Genomic DNA, 19676 nt, shown 5'->3' with positions numbered 1-19676 from the left:
AGCGGCACATCGGAAGGGAGCAGCGACAGCTGCGAGGATGCGGGGCGAGCCCTTCTCACGGCTGCTGGGGCTCCGAGGCCCCGCCAGCCGTCCGCCGTGGGCTCCGCACGCAGCCCCGCGTGTGGGTCAGGCCCTGCATCGGGTCCTTCAAGAAGCCCTGGGAGATGGCAGCCCCTGCCTGTGGACAGCAGTCTGGACACATGGCCCCCGTGCCCGTGGTCCCTGCGGGCGCTGGTAGCACACAGGCATGGACCACCCCGGTCAGCTCCTGTGGTGGTGGTACAGGCTCACGTCGGAGCCTGCAGGCGTGGCCACGGCGAGAAGACCGGCACCCAGCACTGCTGACGCCGCACTCGGAATGCGGGAGCTGGGGCAGTGGGGAGGCACAGGCGGCCCCTCCCGAGGTCGGGGGCTCCAGGCTGTGTGGGTCCTCCATGTAGAGTGCCCTCCCAGGAGGCCTGGCCCTCGGGCACTGCGCAGGCCCTCATGGCCACCACAAGTGCGCTCTGAGCCCCGCCCCCACAGGAAATCCCACTTCGGGCGCCATGGCGGGGCGGGGGTGGGGCAGGGGTCCACGAGGGACCCCGGGTGAGAGGCTCGCACCAGGGCGGACTCTCCCATCACCGTCGTCACTCACCGCCCCCACATCAGGGCAGCTGTCACTGGTGCACTGGGAGGTCACAGGCGGGGGCAGAGCCCGTCATTCCCAGCGCCATCCAAGCCTCAAGGACAGGAGAACGTGTACGTGCTCACGCCAGCGTAAATGAAATCACCAATCAGCACCACACACTATCCTCCAGGCCAGTGACAGCCACTCTGCGCCTCTCCGGCCACAGCCTCGCGGGTCCCCTGCTCTGCCGGGTGGGCGTAGCCGGGAAGTTGGCGCCAGCTGAGGCCCTGGGCGGCTCCCCAGTGGGCATCCTCCGACTGCGTCTTGCTCCGGATTCCACTCCATAAGGGCCATTCACGGGAGGATAACCGTGCCACGCGGCCCGGCTCTCCGCGGCGGCTGTGGCTCAGAGCAGGTGCGCATCCCTCTCTGCACGGTGGCGCGGGCTCGGCCCCTTCGAGCACGGTTATGTAAATACATAGTCGTCCCACACTCACAGGACAGAACTGTGCAGGCGGGGTCGTGCGGCTGTGCCGGGAACAGTCGGCTCTGCGGAGCCTGAGCCTGGACGGCCAGGTGTGCCGCGTGCAAACCTCCTCGGGGTCTCAGCGGGTTCTCCTCTCTCCCCCGCTGCCGATGCTGCTACGATCTAACACGGCAGGGCTGTTTTCCCCTTCTTGAACAAATTATTCCAGTTTTAACCAAAGAGGGGCACGACTTTTTACAGGGAGAGCATTGCTCATTATCTTGTTAGAGTTTAATAAAACGAAACACGGCTGTTGCCATGGAAACAGGCCTGGTCTGCTCTCCCTGGGCCCGGCCTCTGTCCAGGCAGCTCCCGTGGCCTCTGCAGCCCAGGGACGTGGTGAGGTCTCCAGCTCTCACCCGGCTCTGCCCACGGAATGCTGAGAGGTGGTGGCCCCCACGTGGACTCCGGGTCTGACGCCTGCTGACCCCACGAATCTGTAAGCAGGGTTGTGCTTCTGGTGGCCAGCCTTTGTTTATTTTCTCAACTTGGAGAAGCCACAAGGTCCCCGTTAGAGAGGCTGCAGGCCTGGGCGGGCGCTCAGCACACGGACTGCGGGCAGCCTGCTTCCCCTCCTCCTGCCCGGGCCCTCTGGGCTCTCCCCAGCGTGGCAACATGGCCCCGCCACCCCAGGGCTCCCCACAGCGGCCTCCTGGTGCAAGCTGACCCCGCGGTGGGGACACCCGGGTGGGGAGGAGGGTGGGTGGGCACGGCCCATCAGGTCACACCTGTGCTCTCAACCAGGCCGCAGTGGCTCCTGAACCTGCAACGAACCCTCTCACTCCGACAGGCACACTGGGGCCCTGGGGGCAGCCGGCCCAAGAGACGTGACTGACGCCAGCGCTGGGCTTTTGCTGAGGGCTGGGCGGTCTCTCCTGCTTCTCTGGCTTCCTAAGGATGCCCTCAGAGCAGCGGGCAAGGGCCACAGGACGCCGTGTGCAGCATCGCGAGCTGCCGGCAGGCTCCCGGCATCAGGCGGCTCCTCACCGCGGGCCGGGCGTCTGTCACGTTGGCAATGGCCGCTGTGTGTGTCCAGAGTTGAGCTTTGTATTTTTATTCTCGCAAGGAAGAGTGAAATATCAATGATGAAAGCCCACAGCTTCCCTCGGCTCTGGGGTAGGCTACAGATCCCGCACTCAGCTCAGTCAGCGTTATTTTGAACCACGGTGGGCACATCTCTTGGATTTTAAAACATTTCTTTCTGGAAAATGAAACTCACCTAAAAGCCGACAAAAGGTAATTACTTCAAGGGCCAAGTTCCAGATTCTAACACAGTTGACCCTGGAGCAGCCGGGCGGAGCTTCTAACTCCTGGGCACTGGGGTGGGCAGGGCAGCGCCCCGGGGTCCCACAGTGGGGTGGGCAGGGCAGTGCCCTCAAGGTCCCATGGTGGGGTGGGCGGGGCAGCACCCCGGGGTCCCACAGCAGGGTGGGCAGGGCAGCGCCCCCAGGGTCCCACAGCAGGGTGGGCGGGGCAGCACCCCAGGGTCCCACAGCGCGGATGGCCTGGCTTCACTGAGCGCATCACAGGCATTTGTCAGAGGAACCTCACGCGCCAGGCATGGACTGACAGCAAGACCGCGACTCCCAAGCCGAGGGGAGGCCCGGTGGGCACCGGCCACCTGGCAGTGAGCACCTCCGTGTTGCTGACGCTGCAGTCGCCACGTGAGCCATTTCCGAACCCCAAGCGCCAGAAGCAGCCTTGCGCACGGTCCGACTGGGACAAGAAGTGGACGTACAGGGACTGGAGCCTTCCAGAATTTACCTGAATCCTTCTGGGGTCGTCACAGCCCCCACAGACCCCAGGCTGAGCACAGAGGCTGCGTGAGCCAAGGCCACTGTGGCATGGGCCCCACCCCCATGATAACAAGCCCGGCTGCAGCTGAGCCAATATGGCGTGTCCCTCTGTCCGTCCGTCCAGTCTGGGAACCCTGCTGGCCCCGTGAGCTGATTTCTCGGGGAGCCAGGACAGCCCCTGGACTAACCCCTCTTCATGCCAGCTCCAGGCAGCCAGGCCAGCCTAGCGCCACCTTCCTGGGCCCACTGTCCCTGCAGGCCAGTGCTCCCTGGGCCTGTCCCAGGCCACTGCCAGGATCTGAGAACAGAGGCACGTGGTGTTTCTACTGTCTGACCGGCAGTCCCCTGGAATGCACGCACAGCCCCCACATTTCCATCTTTGAGGGTGCGCATTTGTGTAACAGGGCCACGGCCAAGGCATCAGGTGAACACCCCCACTAGCTCCTGTCACTCACAACTGGAGCACTCGCTCCTCACCCCCACCCTGCAGCAAAACCGAGGGCGGCAGGTGCACCCTCGCCCACGCCGTGTCCCCCCGCCTGGCCTCTTGCCCACCCGTGACAGTACCTGTTTTCGTTCCTCTGAGTTCAGCAGGAGATAGCGTGGGTCAAACACAATTTTATGCAATTCCTTCTCCCAGGTGGAAAACGCTGACACCTGGAGAAAGATAGTCAATACAGTCGCTTTAGCATCCAACGCGGAGCCTGGGATGATCAATGTGGAGGAGGCAGCGTCCAGGCGCAACGGACCCGGCGGGCAGTGCTCTGCCAAGCGTCAGACGCGCCGAACTTCCCAAGAAAACCAACACTAGGAGACCAGAAAATGCCATCTCCGGGTCATGACACGGCTTCCCGGGCCTTCCAGAGCGGGCCCCTGACCTGCAGCCCAACCAGATCTGTGGACAGAGGCAGCCTGGATCTCACAGCTCAAAGCGGATCCCGAGATGAGAGCTATGAGAGGTTGCAGACCCCACAGGCTGCTGACGAGGGGGATGCCCGGCGCCCAGGCGGTGAGCACCCAGCTCACCGCTCCTCAGTGTCCCTGTGTCCACCCTGGGCTCGAAATATAAGGTCGCTTCCTATTTACAGAAAAGATCGCAAGACTCCTAGAGAGAGTTGCTACATAGCCACGCGTTTCCCACGGGTTAACATCTTACACCGGCCGGCCGGAAGCACGGATGCTGCCGGCACCGGCACCCAGGCAGGCAGTGGCAGCTCAAGTCTGCACCTCGCTCAGACCGCTTCTTCCAACCCCTTTGCCCTGTGTGTCAGGAGCCCGCCCTGCTCCCTTCGCCTCACTGCTCGGGCCCCTCCACACCGGGACAGTGCCCAGCTCTCCCCGGAGTTGTGACCTTGACCTGGCCTGCTCAATCTCAGAGCCGTCTTCTGTTAGGGTTGGTCTCAGGTTTTTCTCATCATGGGCTGAGGTTAGGGGTTAGAGGGAGGCCCACAGAGGAAAGTGCCAGTCCCACATGTCACATCCCACGTCACGTCAAAGCTGCACACTGTCACCAAGACGCGTCACTGATGATGGTGCCCTGGCTGCCTGGCGGGGCTGGGTGGGCATCTGCTGTGAAGAGACCCTGTCCCCTCCACACGGGCTCTCTGGACCTGCATGTGTGGCCCGCAGTCCCTGGGTGGGTGTCGTCCACTCCCCAACAGGTCCTTGGTTCACCAGTTGCCTATTGGCAGGGAATGGACTTGTGGATAGCCCTTCAGTCTGTGGCACGTGGCACGGTCTGCTTTGCTTTGCTGCTCCAGCCCCGACCACGAGGTGTTTCTGGTTGGCCCTGGGTCCCCCAGCACAGACGTGTGGTCTTGCTCCATAGGCACCCCAGTTCTGAAGGAAACCCTGGCTCCTCCCCCCAGACAGTGGTGCTGGGAACAGAGCCCCGCCCTGGGCATGCTTGCTGCCACTCGATGCCACTGCTCCCGGGTTCCATCCGACAGCAGGGCGGTGCCTCAGCCATCTGTCCAGGGAAAGGCAGGTGAGGGAGAGGCAGGTAGGGCACCCAGGCAGCTGGGGTGCGGCCCGCTTGGACCAGGCCTGCCCCTCACAGCTCATGCGGCACCCGGGAGGACGGCCTAGGTCGCTGTCTATAGGTGCAGAGGCTGGGACGCCGCAACCGCCAACGACTGAACTCACCTGGGCTGCAGGAGCCTGAACCAGGGCAGGGCGGAGGTGGACACAGACAGAGGCACCTGCAGGACAGTCCGAGGTGTATGTAGAGCATGGACGTCCTCTTGAGACTACTGGGAGCAGAAAGCTCAGTGTGACGTCCACCCTGGGACAGCCACCCTGGGGTCAGTGTGACGTCCACCCTGAGACAGCCACCCTGGGGGCAGTGTGACATCCAACCTAGGACGGCCACCCTGGGGTCAGTGTGACGTCCACCCTGAGACAGCCACCCTGGGGGCAGTGTGACATCCAACCTAGGACGGCCACCCTGGGGTCAGTGTGATGTCCACCCTGAGACAGCCACCCTGGGGGCAGTGTGACATCCAACCTAGGACGGCCACCCTGGGGTCAGTGTGACGTCCACCCTGGGACAGCCACTGTGGGGTCAGTGTGACATCCACCCTGGGACAGTCACCCTTGGGTCAGCGTGACGTCCACCCTGGGACAGTCACCCTGGGGTCAGTGTGATGTCCACCCTAGGATGGCCACCACGGGGTACAGTCTGACAGATGGATTTTCTTAACTGACAACTTCTACCTTCAGGAATCTGTCAAATCCACGACTCTTTATTGGGGGAGGTGACCAGGCTCCAGCCAGGGACTTGCTCCAACCTACTGAGACCATGGTCAAGTGCAGCCATGTCGCGGGGCACGTGGGGCCCTCTGGAACAATGCCCAGGTCCCTGTGCCCACGTGGCTGGCTGGGAGCTGTCACTCCTCCACACCTGAGCTCCTGTGCATCTGCAGAAGCATGAGCCTGTCTGTCTGTCTGTCCAGCCGTCCACCTCAGGCCCATCCTCACCACTCCACATCTTAGCCCCTATGCACTTTGGGGGTCCTGGGGACAGCCACGGGGGTCTCACTTGTATACCCAGAGCTGTCTCAACAGGGTCTCCCGTATGTGGCTGATTCTGTCCCAAACACAAGTTACTGCGGAGCTAATGTGCTGACCAACATTGAATATCGAGCAGCCTGCCTTTCCTCTCTCACTTCCGATTTCTAAATAGTGACAGGAACCCCGGATGCCTGAGCTGTGGTGATGTCTCCTGTCTCCACAGGTGCAAGCGCCCTGCAGACCGGCATGGCGGTCACCAATACCTGCACCTATTGATGACTACGCGTGGGCCCGGGCTCCCCTCACAACTCGCTCCTGTCCTCGGCCACAGGGGCAGCAGGGGCAGCTCGCCTCGAGTGCCTCCATGGAACTCGTGCCTGTGCGACTCTCGCCGCGCTGCGTGATTCAGGTCGTGTCAGAGACACAGACTCTCCAGGGGCTGCCCACTGGCCCCTGCACAGCGTCCCCTCCCGGCCCCCTGCCCTTCCTGCTGTATCTGTCTCCATCAGAGCGAGACAGGTGCCTCCCTGGTGTACAAGGGCCCAGCTCCCTCACCTGCCCCACACCCCCGACGGCCCTGCCCCCACTGGGTTCTCACAGCCCTCTGCCTGTGAGGAGCCTCTGGCGTCCCCCTGAGCTGCCCGCTCACCGCCTGCACTCTGCCTGCACAGAAGGGAGCGAAGTGTCCGTCGGCTTCTCCCCATTCCCCGGAGCGAGTCTGTGCCGTCTCCTTCTGGCTCAGGTGCCTGTGCCCTGGCCTAGGTGACCGGGCTTGGCAGGGGAGGCGAGAACAGTCTGTGTCCCCAGTCTCCTGGGAGCAGGCCCTGGGTGGGGGCCCAGGTGTGGCAGTGCACCAAGGAGGCGTCTCCAGACAGCACTGGACACGGTGACGCAGGACAGGAGCCAGCGACGTGTGACTGAGCAGGTGACCAGGGTGCTGCTGGGCTGAGTCAGCAGAACACGCTGTCCCGCCAGGAACGGAGGGGCTGAGCTGTTCCTCCTCCAGAGGGCTCCCCGGGGACATGAGGTCCCTCTGCGTGGGGGAGGGAGTGGTCTGGACACAGAAAGTTCCAGGAGGCCAGGCGAGCCCAGGTGAATGGGGAAGTGAGCCAAGGGCTGCCAGCAGCCCTGCTGCCCCTGGGCATGTGGACGCCTACGCTCGTCCCTAGGTGCTCCCCATGGCAGCCAGGTGGACCGTGCACCGTCCTGCACAACAGCCTTGGCCACTTCTGTTCACTTGTCAGGACATTTGCCCCTTCGGAGCCCTGAGAACCCAGGTCAGAAATCAGTGGGCGGCTCCACAAGCACAGCCTGACCCATGCGTGTTGCAGGGTGGCCACAGAGAAGGCCACAGAGCCAGCGGGATGGCAGAGGCCCAGGGCAGTTGGCTCAGGACAGCAGAACCCCAGGCAAAGGGGAAGAAAACGCCGTCCTGACCAGCAGAGCTGGGGAAGAGTTGGCTCCTCTCTCTCAGCTGGAGGGCGGAGCCTGGTACCCTCCTGCCTGGCCTCTCCAGAACCAGGTCAGCGACAGGTGTCACCCGTGCCCAGCCCGTGGGAGACACGCCCTGCCCTTGCCCACACACACATGCACACACCCACATGCACACAATCGGTAGAATCAACACAGTATGGTCAGAGCAGCGTATAAAACGGCGAAATTGGGAAAGACACTGAATGAATTAAAAGGTGAGACTGAACTGACGGTGGGCAGACCGCTTCCGTGTCGTCAAACGCATAGCCCTGAAACTTAAAGGCCAGGAGCCGTGTGAGCTTTCTACGTCAGCCTGTGCCTCAGGAAACTGACAGACGACTGGAGCTCAGTGCTGGTTATTCTATAAAATGAAAGCTTTACTCTTGGTTTTTAATATCTTTATTTTAGACAAAAAGACTGAAAGGACCTGAACCTTACTAATGGTGATAATTGCCTGAACCTTACTAATGGTGATAATTGTCTCTTAGGGTAGGGCCTTGGATCCTTTTTTTCCTAAAACTTTAAAAATTACTTTTTGGGAGCTGGCACTGTGGTGCAGCAGATAAAGCCTCCACCTGTGCTGTCGGCATCCCATGTGGGCACTGGTTCGAGTCCCGGCTGCTCCTCTTCTGATCCAGCTCCCTGCTAATGGCCTGGGAAAGCAGTAGAAGATGGCCCAAGTGCTTGGGCCCTGCACCCACGTGGGAGACCTGGAGGAAGCTCCTGGCTCCTGGCTTCAGCCTGGCCCAGCTCTGGCCACTGCAGCCATCTGGGGAGTGAACCAGCAGATGGATGATCTTTCTCTCTGTCTCTCCCTCTCTCTCTGTCTGTCACTTACCTCTCAAATAAATCTTTTTAAAAAGTAAATAAAATTACTTCTGTTTATCTTGACAGATCACAGCGTGTGCACCTGTGAGGTGCTGTGGGCTGTGTGCACCTGTGGGGCTGTGAGGCTGTGTGTACCTGTGAGGTGCCGCGTGGGGCTGTGTGCACCTGTGGGGCTGTGAGGCTGTGTGTACCTGTGAGGTGCCGCGTGGGGCTGTGTGCACCTGTGGGGCTGTGGGGCTGTGTGCACCTGTGAGGTGCTGCGTGGGGCTGTGTGCACCTGTGAGGTGCTGCGTGGGGCTGTGGCGACAGCCATGCCTTGCAAATCCTCAGTGATCAACAAGAGTTCTTTCCGCCACTGCTCCCACCGGGGGCCTCGTGAGATCTGGAAGTCACCAAGGGACATGAGGCCGCTATGCTCCCCTGGAAGGCAGATTCTGAGCAGGAGCAGACGGCACAGGCGCCCAGAGCCCAGGCGGTGCGGCCTCTCAGCACCAGCCTGGCGGCACCTGCCAAGGTTCCAGAGTGAGGCTGTGTCAGGGGCGGGGCTCTGAGCATGCAGGTGGGGTGGGGGCAGGGTTGTCTGGGAGCAAGGCTGCCTTTCCTGAGGTCTCTGAGAAGTTCCCCTCCCCTAGCCAAGGACCTAGAATGGAGCCTGCACGCCAGCTCCTGGTGAGCAATGCCGACCGGCCTGGTGCAGGGAGAGACCACGGGGGCCAGGCTGGGGGGGATCCTTCTTCCAACGCAGAGATCCAAACCCCAGGGCTCTCCGTGGGGGCTGCCCACAGTGTCCACCACGTCCCCATGGCTGACGACCCTGGGCTGACCAAAGGCAGCTGCAGAGGGGCCCCTCGGAGAACTCCAGGGGTAGCCCCTGCGTCCCTGAATCAGAACCTCGCGCTCTGGTTCAGACTTTTCTCAGCTCCCAAGGGATCCCCGGCGGAAGGGAGACAGTCTCAGTAAAACGGCTCCAGTGCGTTCATTTAAATAGGCAGAGTTAAATTAATAATCTATTACTCAATTAAACTTGCCCCCTTACAGCCTGAAGCTTTAGAAGAAAGCTCCGCTACTGTGTGTTAGTACAGAACAGTTAAATACACCACGCACAACAGCCAACAACACCCAACACCACCATGAACCCCACCGACTCCAACAGCAATCCCACAAACACCAATACCGGCACCACCACAACACCCCCAACACCAATTCCAACACCAATCCCACAAACACCACCACCAGCACCACCACCAACCACCACCCCACCAGCACCGGAAACTCCAGAGCCAGCCCCTCTGTGCAGCCGTCACCCACAGGCTGGGCAGTGCAGAGCCAGGGTCCCCTGCCGCCCCCTGATCCCCGCAGAATCGCCCACCCCCTGCCCTTTATAAACTGGGAAAGCCCCGGACCGGCTTTCTCATTCCACAAGCACATGCATTTCTCAACTGAAATGCTGAACAAATGCAATAAAAAACCTTATTAATCACCCAGTCCGTGAGAAGTGACCTTTCTGGGCCTCATTTTTTAAGCAACTTGCAGTCTTCTGGGGTTAGCGATCAAACTCACGAGCACCAGCAACTTATGAAATCTGCTGGCATATTTTATAAAGTCGAAGAGCCATAAACGGTGGCATTGCTTTATGATGTGAGCAATAAATCTGGATTGATCTTTTCTGCTCGCGAGCCGCGTGTGGGCTTTTCTTGAAAATCCTCGTAAGCCGGGGGCTCAGGCCTCTCCCAGAGTAAACCCACCGTGCGGGGGAGGGGCCTCACAGGCTCCTGCCGCTGTTGCTGAACTGAGTCCCTCACCCGACGGGTCCAAGTGCACTGAACATCCCGTGAGCCAAAGGCCCCACTGGGGCTATCTGGTAAACCCAGGTGACTGCACAGCCCCACCTGGGTCCGTGCAAACCGTGTGGGGACCTGGGGCTGGCTGGTCAGCAGACAGAGAAAGAACACACGCCCATTAGTAAGAAATGGTCCCAGACAGGTGACCCTGACGTCCTGCCTGCACGAGTGGACCAGCAGGCCTGTCCTGTAGCTGCTTTGCGTGGACAGGAGTGCAGGGGAAGGACCAGGGAGCCAGAGCTAATGGCAGAAGATGCCCACTCCCCATGTGCCTCCAGCATCCCTCTGAGACCTGCCTTGGGCCGGTCTCACCCAGGGCAGCAGCCGCATGCACACCAGACTCCCCAGGGAACTGCCCAGTGCCCACTGGGCTCCGTGCCAGGCCTGGGAGGGTCTCCAGGGTGTAGAAGTCCTCAGTCCCCAGGAGTGGTCCCCAGGAGCAGGGCATGTGGCCGGCAGGTGGCTTCTGTGGCAGCCTGGGAGGGCTCAGGGCGGTGACGGGGAGGCGGCCAGGGAAGGCTGGCACAGGCCGTGTGATAGAGCTGCTGCCCCCACAGGGGCCTCGCAGAAGCCTCGTGAGCCCAGCTGCTCCCCTACCCTTGGCTGAGCCGAAACCCCGTCCCGCGGCTGTAGTGACCTGGACGCCTGCCCCTCACCCCACTGACCCCAAGCTGACACAGCCCCAGATGCTGACCACACAGTCACATGACCACGCCTCCCTTGGTGTGCACTACCACTCAGGTGGCCAGGCAATGCCCCACGAGGAACCCGGGGCCAGGCCCACAGCCCCAGCAGAGGCACAGGCTGAGGTCCGGTGGCCCCGCCCACGGACGAGCTGCCCACGCCTCCAGACCTCCCGCAGGGGCCCCGTCCATCTGGGCTGGGAGTGACGATGCTCCCATTACTTTGCACGCTCTGCTGAGTGTCTGCTCCACAGCTCACTGACCCACACGCCAAAATCTAGTGTCCCTCCTGGTCACAGCTGTCCTGTTAGAAGGAACAGACAGAGGGCAGAGGAGAGCTGCCAGGGTGTCCACCAGCATCAACACACTTCCCCAGGGAGAGGCACCGGGTCATGGGCCAGACACTCGGACAGACCACGTGTGGTGCCACGGCCACCTGCACGCAGCCCCTCCTGAGCCCAGGTGGGAGGAAAGCAGCAGAGAACCTGACCCAGAGCGGAAGGCGGGCAGCACCCAGAGGCCGGCCGGCGGAGGGGGCAGCAGCGTGGCCACCGGCAGGGGTGACCAGTGCCAACACTGGTCCTAGCTCTGGCCCTGTGAGAGCAGTGAAGAAATAACAAAACTGGGAGCCCATGAATGAGGCCCTTGTGCGCATGCCTGAGGCTCCCTGCACAGATGTACCCACAGGCACCTGCACCGCAGGACAGCGGCCGGGGGCCAGGAACATGCGCCTGACACCCTGGCCCCCGCTGAGGGACCAGCACGAGCCTCAGGAGCCAGCGCACACCTGCTTGTCTCTGCCTCCACCCCCAGGATGCGCCCCAGGGCCCCGTGGTGTGCACACCCCGCATGGCCGTGCCCTTGCTCACTCTGGAGACGCAGAACACGCACACTCCTGGGGAATCTCTGCTGGGACCCTGATTCTTCCGTGGCTGCTTTGGGGCTGGGACACAGAAAGGAGCCAGCGCTCCCCGTGGGGCCCATGGACCAGGAGGGACGCCCAGCACCGAGCACAGCCCCCGCCCGTCTCGGAGTCTTCCTCTCTGTTGCTCAGCAGGTGGGTTGTCGTGGTTTATGGACTCATCTTTGGTGTTCACGTGGGAAAGGCCGGGCAGGTGCAGAGCAGACTGAGGACAGAGGTGGCCGCCGCGCCCAGCCCACCTGCTGCCCTTCGCCCTGCAGAGCGGCCTCCCGCCAGCCGGGCACACAGGTTGCCGGGGTAAGACAGCGGCCCTCTGCCCCAGCATTTGCTGCAATCAAATCCTCTCTGTGGCTTGGAAGAAAGTTCCCTGGTCTATTTTAAATACAATTTTAGGCTAAAACAAGTTTTTGAAAAAAGAAAAAAGCAAACAAACACAGCCCCCACCCCATCAAGGTGTCTGTGTGCCCCAAGCGTCCACCCCAGCAGGACGTGCCCCCCGCCCTGAGCGTCCACCCCAGCCATGTGTGCTCCCTCCCTAGTATCCACCCCAGCCATGCATACCCCCTCCTGCGTGTCCACCCCAGCAGTGCATGTCCCTCACCCCGAGCGTCCACCCCAGCCGTGCATGTCCCCCGCCTAGGTGTCCACCCCAGCAGCGCGTGCCCTGCTCCCGAGCGTCTGCCCAGCCCCAGCCGTGCATGCCCCCCGCCTAGGTGTCCACCCCAGCAGTGCGTGCCCTGCCCCCGAGCGTCTGCCCAGCCCCAGCCGTATTCCACAGGGTGCTCGTCTGCTCAGGCTCCACATGCGGCACCAGGGTTCACAAGGGAACCAGAAGGAGCCACTGAGTGACCGGCTAAGGAACTGGGGAGACGCAGGCGGCAGATGCATGGTCTCCCCCACTCCCTCGGGCGAAAAGAGACGATGGAGAAAATCCCGACCCCAGGCCTGACTCAGGCAGCGCAGCCCCAGCTGCCCGGCCCGTGGGACCCCTGCCCTTGCTGCCTCCTCCACGGCCAGGGAGCAGCTGCCTCGGCCCCCAGTGCACCTGCTGCTGGGCAGCCCCCGCTGGGAGTCGGCCTGGGGCCAGGTGCTGACTGCACAGGGATTGGCGTTTGAGTCCTGGAGGCCGTTCACGATTGTCATCACGCACGCAACCCACCCCCACCTTCTGTGCACGGCCTCCTTTGGAGAGAAACCCAACTGGGCTGCAATCCTGTGTCTGGCTCAGTGTATGCCCAAAGCCACAGCGAGAAATAAATTTGTGGAAGAGATTCAAATATACCCCTCCCTTATTCAAAGTGAGATTCAGAAATCAGCTACAGTTAAGAGAGCCTATTTTTTTAACACTTGGCATCAATCACAGATGTGGGAGTCCCTACTTGGGTAAAATAAGCCAGCGAGACGTCACCCTCTGAGGTCCGGGTGCTGGGCGTGGCCTGGCTCCAGCAGGATCCCACCCACCGGCAGGGGCTTCCTGTGCCGTCCTGCCCCCAGGGGCTCTAGGACCTCACAGGCTGCTCTCCTGGGAGAGAAGGGCCCCTTCCCACGGCTCAGGTCACTTGGCACCCAAAGTCGCCCACTTGGCACCCGTCACCCAGCCAGGCACAATGTCCTCCGGCCCCAAATGGACGCGTCTGCAGCTGCTCCTTACCCCTCTCTCCAGGAGCATGTCTCGGAAGTGGGTCACACGCTCCTCCAGGGGGATCTGGGGGGGCGGCGTCCTCGGGCCTCTGTCCTCTGGCTCCGCCTCCTCCAGCCCCAGGCTCCCGCGGCCTTCAGTCCTGAGGGGCAGAGGGTGCAGAGAGTTAAGCCCAGAGGGAGACCCACAGCTTCAGTGCACCCTGGGAAAACCTCCCGAGGTCGCACAGCCTGACGCAGGCCGGCGGGGAAGGTGGCCGGGGCTGGGGCCCAGGGGTGCAAGTGGCTCTGCTGCACCTCGGACAGGAGCACGGAACTGCCCAGCGGAGCGCCTGGGGGCAACGTGCCAGGGCCTTGTGCTGCCCACAGCCCTGGGATGGAGGCCACGCCCCACACGGCGCTGCAGGTGCAACCTCTTCTCCCCGTGCAGGCTCAGCCTCACTGGCCCGGCCTCTGCTGCCTCCACCCATGCACGTCCAGGCCCAGGGCGGAGCTGCTCAGACCCCGGGCGAGGCTCCTGGGCCCCCACCAGAGTGCCCTCGTCTCCCACCGCAGTCGGCCGAGCAGGCCTGGAAGTCGCTCACTCAGAAGCAAGGGGACGCGTGCCTCCCCCGCGCTGGAAGCATCCAGGGTGCTCGGAGGAACAGAAGCAGCAGGAAACTAACGTCCTGGGCCTTGCACAGCAGCCTCACCCGAGGCACCGGGTCGTCCCGTGCCCCACGCCCTGTGAGCCTGGGCTCTGACTTGGTTTAGGGACGGATTCTGCCCTGTGCCCACGGCTCAGGCTCCCAGGAGCTTTCGTTAGGCCTAGGAGTTGGGTCTCTCTCCAGTGCCACCTCTGCATCGTCCGATCTGAGCAAGAGCCCTGCTACATCGGCTGGGCCACAGTCCCCGGCCCCATACACAACGGCCCTGGACCCCTGGCCGGGGCCCCCTGCCCCAGCCCAGGCAGTGTCTGACCAGGGACCCCCGGCCACCCAGAGCCACCTGTGCTGCTGGCAGGGAGCGGGGGCCACAGATCCAGATGGACAGCACAGAGCACAGCACAGCCGGGACACAGATGAGCTGACCCAAGGGCCTCCCCCGGGGGAAGCCTGCACCACCTCCTCCCTGGGGCCGTGGGGGAAGAAATGGGGAGGAGAAAGGACTCGAGGCCCCTCTGTGGCCAGGACCAGGCAGCCCGGCTCCGCCCCTGCCAGGCGTGTGGTTTTCCCACCACTGTGGGCTGACGGCCACTGTCTTCAGGACCTGCTGGGAACACAGGACGCTCTGCGTCTCAGGTGGGGTTCACCCCCAGGCTGCACTTCGGACTCACCCAGAAAGCCACAGAAGAGGCGAGGAAAAACGCTTGCTCAGCCCCCGAGGGAACGGCACTCACGGGCCAGGTATTTTAGGGGAACTTGGATTCTCTGTGTCTTGGGCGATTTGGTGGAATTTTGAAACAAGAAAATTAGCAGTGGATTTGCAGCTGTATCAGATTCCAGAGGCTGTACTTCGGATTTCTTCCTACTAACTTCTCATCAGTTAAAAGCCGCAGTGTGGAAACGAGGCTCGCCCTGCTGACCTGAGCTCCGTGGGGACAGGGTAGCTCGGCGGCCAGCGCCTGTGAGAGCTCATTCCAGCCACGCTTGTTCCAAGCCACTGCGGTCGGCAGCGGTCACACAAGCACACCATCATGGCCGAGCTTCCGGGTTGTCGTGGGGGAGTGCCTTCTGCTGTAGGCACGGAGAATTCCAGCACTTCCGGTAGAGCTAGCGCAGGCCAAGGCATCCCTCGGGAAAAGGCAGTGTCCTGACCGGCAGCCTCCCTGGGTCCCCAGCAGCAGTGCCACCGGCCGCCTGCAGGGGCGTGGCTTCCTGTGTTCCAGAAACCCCACCAAGGGACGCAGAGCATGACGGACTTTCCAGGTCCAGCCATGGGCTGAAAGGGTCTCTGGCTTATCCAACCTGTCACTGGGCATGGGCCCCCCAGATCACCAGGGCCCAGTACACCCCCTTCAACGGCCTCCCTCTGTGGGGAGGCCCAGGGTCACTCTCACCTTCCACCTGGCTTCCGGCTGGGGACCAGCCTGAGGTGGGGACAGGTGCCCCAGCAGAGAGAGTGAAGTGCAGCGCCCAGCTGCCTGCCCCGGCCCACGGGAGGAGACCGCTCGGTGCACTCTGGGCTCCTGGCTCGTCCCAGGGCCCTCGACACGCGGGAGCACTGGTGCCTGTCACCAGAGGGTGTGAGCCCGGGCCGAGCAGCAGAGGGTCAAGGGTCCCAGGTCAGTCTGGGTGGATCCACTTCTGTCTATGCCCCGTGGTGCCCTCATGGGGGTGGCAGGGCCCACTCACAGGGCCTCTGTGAGGGTCCAGGGAGGCGCCCTGGTGACACCTCGCTCAGCCTCCTCCCTGCCCCACTTCCTCCCCAGTGTCTGCACCCGGGCCCCCACCATAGCAGCACAGAGAACTTATGGCCCAAACAAGGAGGCCCTGTCCACCCATGGGGCTCCCAGTCCAGCGCGCAGGAATCAAGCGAACTAAGCCCTGGACGCAGGTCTCCCGCTTCACGGACTCGAGTGCGTTCTCCATCTGTCCTCCTCAAGTCAAACAGTGACAACACCAGACGCCCGGGCTTGGTCTGTAAAAGTACATGGGGGGGGGGGGGGTTGGCGCTGTGGCGCAGCAGGTTAAAGCCCTGGCCTGAAGTGCCGGCATCCCATATGGGTGCTGGTTCGAGTCCTGATTGCTCCTCTTCCCATCCAGCTCTCTGCTGTGGCTGGGGAAGCAGCAGAAGATGGCCCAAGTGCTTGGGCCCCTGCACCTGCATGGGAGACCTAGAAGAAGCTCCTGGCCCCCGGCTTCGGATCGATGCAGCTCCAGACATTGTGGCCATCTGGGGAGTGAACCAGCGGATGGAAGACCTCTCTCTCTGTAACTCTTTCAAATAAATAAAATAAATTAAAAAAAAAAAACTACATGGAATAACTCTCCTGGGATCTGTCAGTCTCTGTGCGTCAGCTCACCTCACCTGCAGTATCCGGTCTATTCATACCACAGCTCCGCTTAGCAGGTGGGAAAACTGAGGTTATGTATTTAGATTACTGAGTGCAACGGCTGGTCTGTGTGTGCTACCAAAGACAGGGAAGCGACGGTGGTAATGACAGTGACAGAGACGAGGGTGACGATGATGGTAGTGATGATGGTGATGAGGGTGATGGTGGTGGTGATGGAGGTGATGGTGATGGTGATAGTGGTGGTGATGACGGTGATAGAGATGATGGTGATGGAGGTGATAGTGATGATGATGGTGATAGTGGTGGTGATGGTGGTGGAGGTGATGGTGATGGTGGTGGTGATGGTGATGGTGGTGGTGATGGTGTTGGTGGAGATGATGATGGAGGTGGTGGAGGTGATGGTGATGGTGGTGGTGATGGTGATTGTGATGATGGTGGTGGTGGTGGTGGTAGTGGTAATGATGATGATATGATGTGACAGTGATGGTGAGCACATAGTGATGATGGTGAGAATGATGGTGAAGGTGATGGTGATGGTGACGGTGATGGTGGTGATGGTGATGGTAATGATGATGGTGATGGTGATGACGGTGATGGAGGTGATGGTGATGGAGATGATGATGGTGATGGAGATGATGGTGATGGTGATGGTGATGATTATGGTGATAGTGGTGGTGATGGTGATAATGATGGTGATGGTGGTGGTGGTGATGGTGATGGTGGTGGTGATGGTGATGGTGATGGTGATGGTGGTGGTGGTGATGGTGATGGTGGTGGTGATGGTGATGGTGATGGTGATGGTGGTGGTGGTGATGGTGATGGTGATGGTGATGGTGATGATGATGATGATGGTGATGGTGATGGTGGTGATGGTGGTGGTAGCGGTAATGATGATGATATGATGTGACAGTGAGGATGATTCACCCTCACGCCCTCTGTGGCTGGCGATCATCCACAACGGCTCTCATCTGGCTCCAGACCCCTGGCAATGATCTTTATTTGATTTAATGGATGGGGAGAACGTGTTCTTTCTTCCAGAAAAGACAGCTGGGATTTATCATGAAAACCCCGCTGGGCTGTGACTCCAGTGCTAGACACAGTGTGAAATCTGCAGGAATCAAAGTTTCCGTGAGTCTCTGCCTTGTGGGGCCGCAGACGTTCTATTGTGTCTGTAACAAATGATCTTCAGACAGACAGCGGTGAACGATCCGTATTCTCCAGTTGTTTAGCCGCGACCCTGTGCAGTCAGAAGCGGTCGTCGGCAGCTATAAGGAAGGCTGGCACATCAGTCAGGGTGGCTCCAGGGCCCTGGGCGGACAGAGCTTCTGTGCCCTCCACGGCGTAAGTCAGGCCTCCAACCCAATGACAGCAGTGGGCGGGAGGCCTCCCAGGAAGCAGCATGGCCACTGGCCCGATCCATGGTGCCCTGGGGCCTTGTCCCTGGGCCCGAGCAGGGATTGAGTCAGGAGCCGGGAACCCAGTGGGCAGGAGCACCTGCTCCCCTGCCCATGTGAGGGCAGCACCCCCAGCTGCTGTGGTGCAGAGTAAGGGCTCCAGGACGGGCAGAGACCAACTGCGCCTGCAGGGGCAGAACTGGAGCTGCAGCCAGGGCGGGGCTGCCCGGGGTTCCCGGGGGCCACAGCTCCCTGGCTGGAGGAACTCCTGTGGAAAGCATTTTGCTGCTCTTGGCAGGGCCTCTTCCCGTCGGGGCAGAACCCCCATGACTGTGCAGCTTGGCCTCGGAGTCACTGGACGCTGGCCAGTGCCTGCTTCTCAATGTGGCTGTGACGCTGCTGTGTGTGCCCTGCCCTGGTGGCTGGCAAGGCCAAACCAGAGAAGCTTCACCAGCAGACAGCAGGAGGTGGAGCAGCTGCTGGGGTGCCCCGCGCACCTGCGCCCTGTGCAGCTCCTCATGTGGCAGCGTGCACCTGCTACCACCAAGGACAGAGGCCAGCTCCGGCCTGCTTGGCTTTAGCACTGTGGCTCTGCAGGGGCATCTATGAGGTGACAGTGCCCTTGGCCCTGGGAGGGTGTGGCCGGGGACAGCTGGAGGTGCCTCAGGCTCAAGCATTTGAGGTGTGGTTGATAGGGGTGGTTCAATCATTTGGAGAAACAAGCCACTGCCACACCACAGCCACCACTGCCACACCACTGCCACACCACGGCCACCACGGCCACACCACGGCCATCAGGGCCACACCACGGCCACCATGGCCACCATTGCCACACCATGACCACCACGGCCACACCACGGCCACCACGGCCACACCACGGCCATCAGGGCCACCATCCCAGGGACACCTCCTCCCCTCGCTTTTCCCAGGTTCTCTCTGGGGAAAATGGGTGGGAACATGTCAGCCCAGCACACGTATCCCACATACAGGCCTGTGAGGGACCCCAGGACTGAAAACACAAATAGACCCTCAGATGCCAAACAGCTGAGGCAGAGGGGAGCATTTAGTCCCCTGGACCTGCAGACAAAGCTGCTGGCCGAGCGCTAAGAGCCCACAGACTGCGCCTTCACCTGTGGGTGGGAGCGGCAGCCCCCAGGACTCACACCGCGATGGGACAGCCAGGGGAGGGGCAGGGCCTGGGCCCCTCTGTGGGCAGAAGCCCAGCTGGCGCTGCCCTCCAGCATCTGCCCCCGTGTAGTGAATCAGAGCCGCAGCAGGATGGGGGTGGGGCTCTCAGCTCCAACTGCCAGGAGCCCCGGGAGCCCAGAGAAGCTGAGCACTGGGCCTGGGCCTGGGAATGCGCCCTCTGGGATAAAATCAACACCCAAGCGAGACAGGGGCGAGCAGCCAGAAGCATGGCCAAGGGAGGGAAGGGGCGACCCTGGCCAAAGCGAGACGTGGGCACAGGGGACGGAGCTCCAGAAGCAGGCACTTGGCACGGCAGACCCCGGGAGGGAGCCATGGCCCCCACATCAGGAGCCCTGCCCACCTTGCGGCTCCAGCAGGAGCAGCAAACCATCCCAGGGCGATCTCACTCCCAGCTACCATGAGAGCAGGCGTAGGCACAAGGACAAAGATGCACCCGGCGGGGCCGGTGTCCTGGAGCAGTGGCTCAGAGCAGCGTCCCGTGTCACAGCGCCGGCCACTGGCTGTGCTGCTTCTGACCCAGCTCCTGTTCACTGTGCCTGTGGACCTGAGTACCTGGGTCCCTGGCCACCCACGATGGGGACCCAGATGGAGTGCTTGGCTCCTGGCATTGGTTGTCTGGGGAGTAGACCGATGGACCAATGGCTGGAAGACCTGTCTCCTCAATTCTCCCCGTCACTCTGACTTGCCAATAAATAGATGAACAAATATCCCGTGTCCAAGGGCCTGGTGAGCACTTTATCCACTTCAAA

At 61.6% G+C, this 19676-nt stretch overlaps 1 protein-coding gene across 1 annotated transcript in view; it reads right to left on the bottom strand.

Annotated features, from left to right (window-relative positions):
* The window catches only part of TCERG1L (transcription elongation regulator 1 like), a 156111-nt gene that overhangs the window by 5276 nt on the left and 131159 nt on the right, over window positions 1-19676 (bottom strand). Inside the window, exons 9-10 of the mRNA XM_062214993.1 lie at window positions 13343-13472; window positions 3500-3589 (exon numbers count right to left, since the gene is read on the bottom strand). Of these exons, the coding sequence (XP_062070977.1) occupies window positions 3500-3589; window positions 13343-13472 (220 nt within the window). The remainder of the gene's footprint in view (window positions 1-3499; window positions 3590-13342; window positions 13473-19676) is intronic.

This window comes from Lepus europaeus, chromosome 17 (genome assembly GCF_033115175.1).
Source record: "Lepus europaeus isolate LE1 chromosome 17, mLepTim1.pri, whole genome shotgun sequence".
Classification (NCBI taxonomy): Eukaryota; Metazoa; Chordata; class Mammalia; order Lagomorpha; family Leporidae; genus Lepus; species Lepus europaeus.
This window is presented reverse-complemented; position numbering and strand designations above follow the sequence as displayed.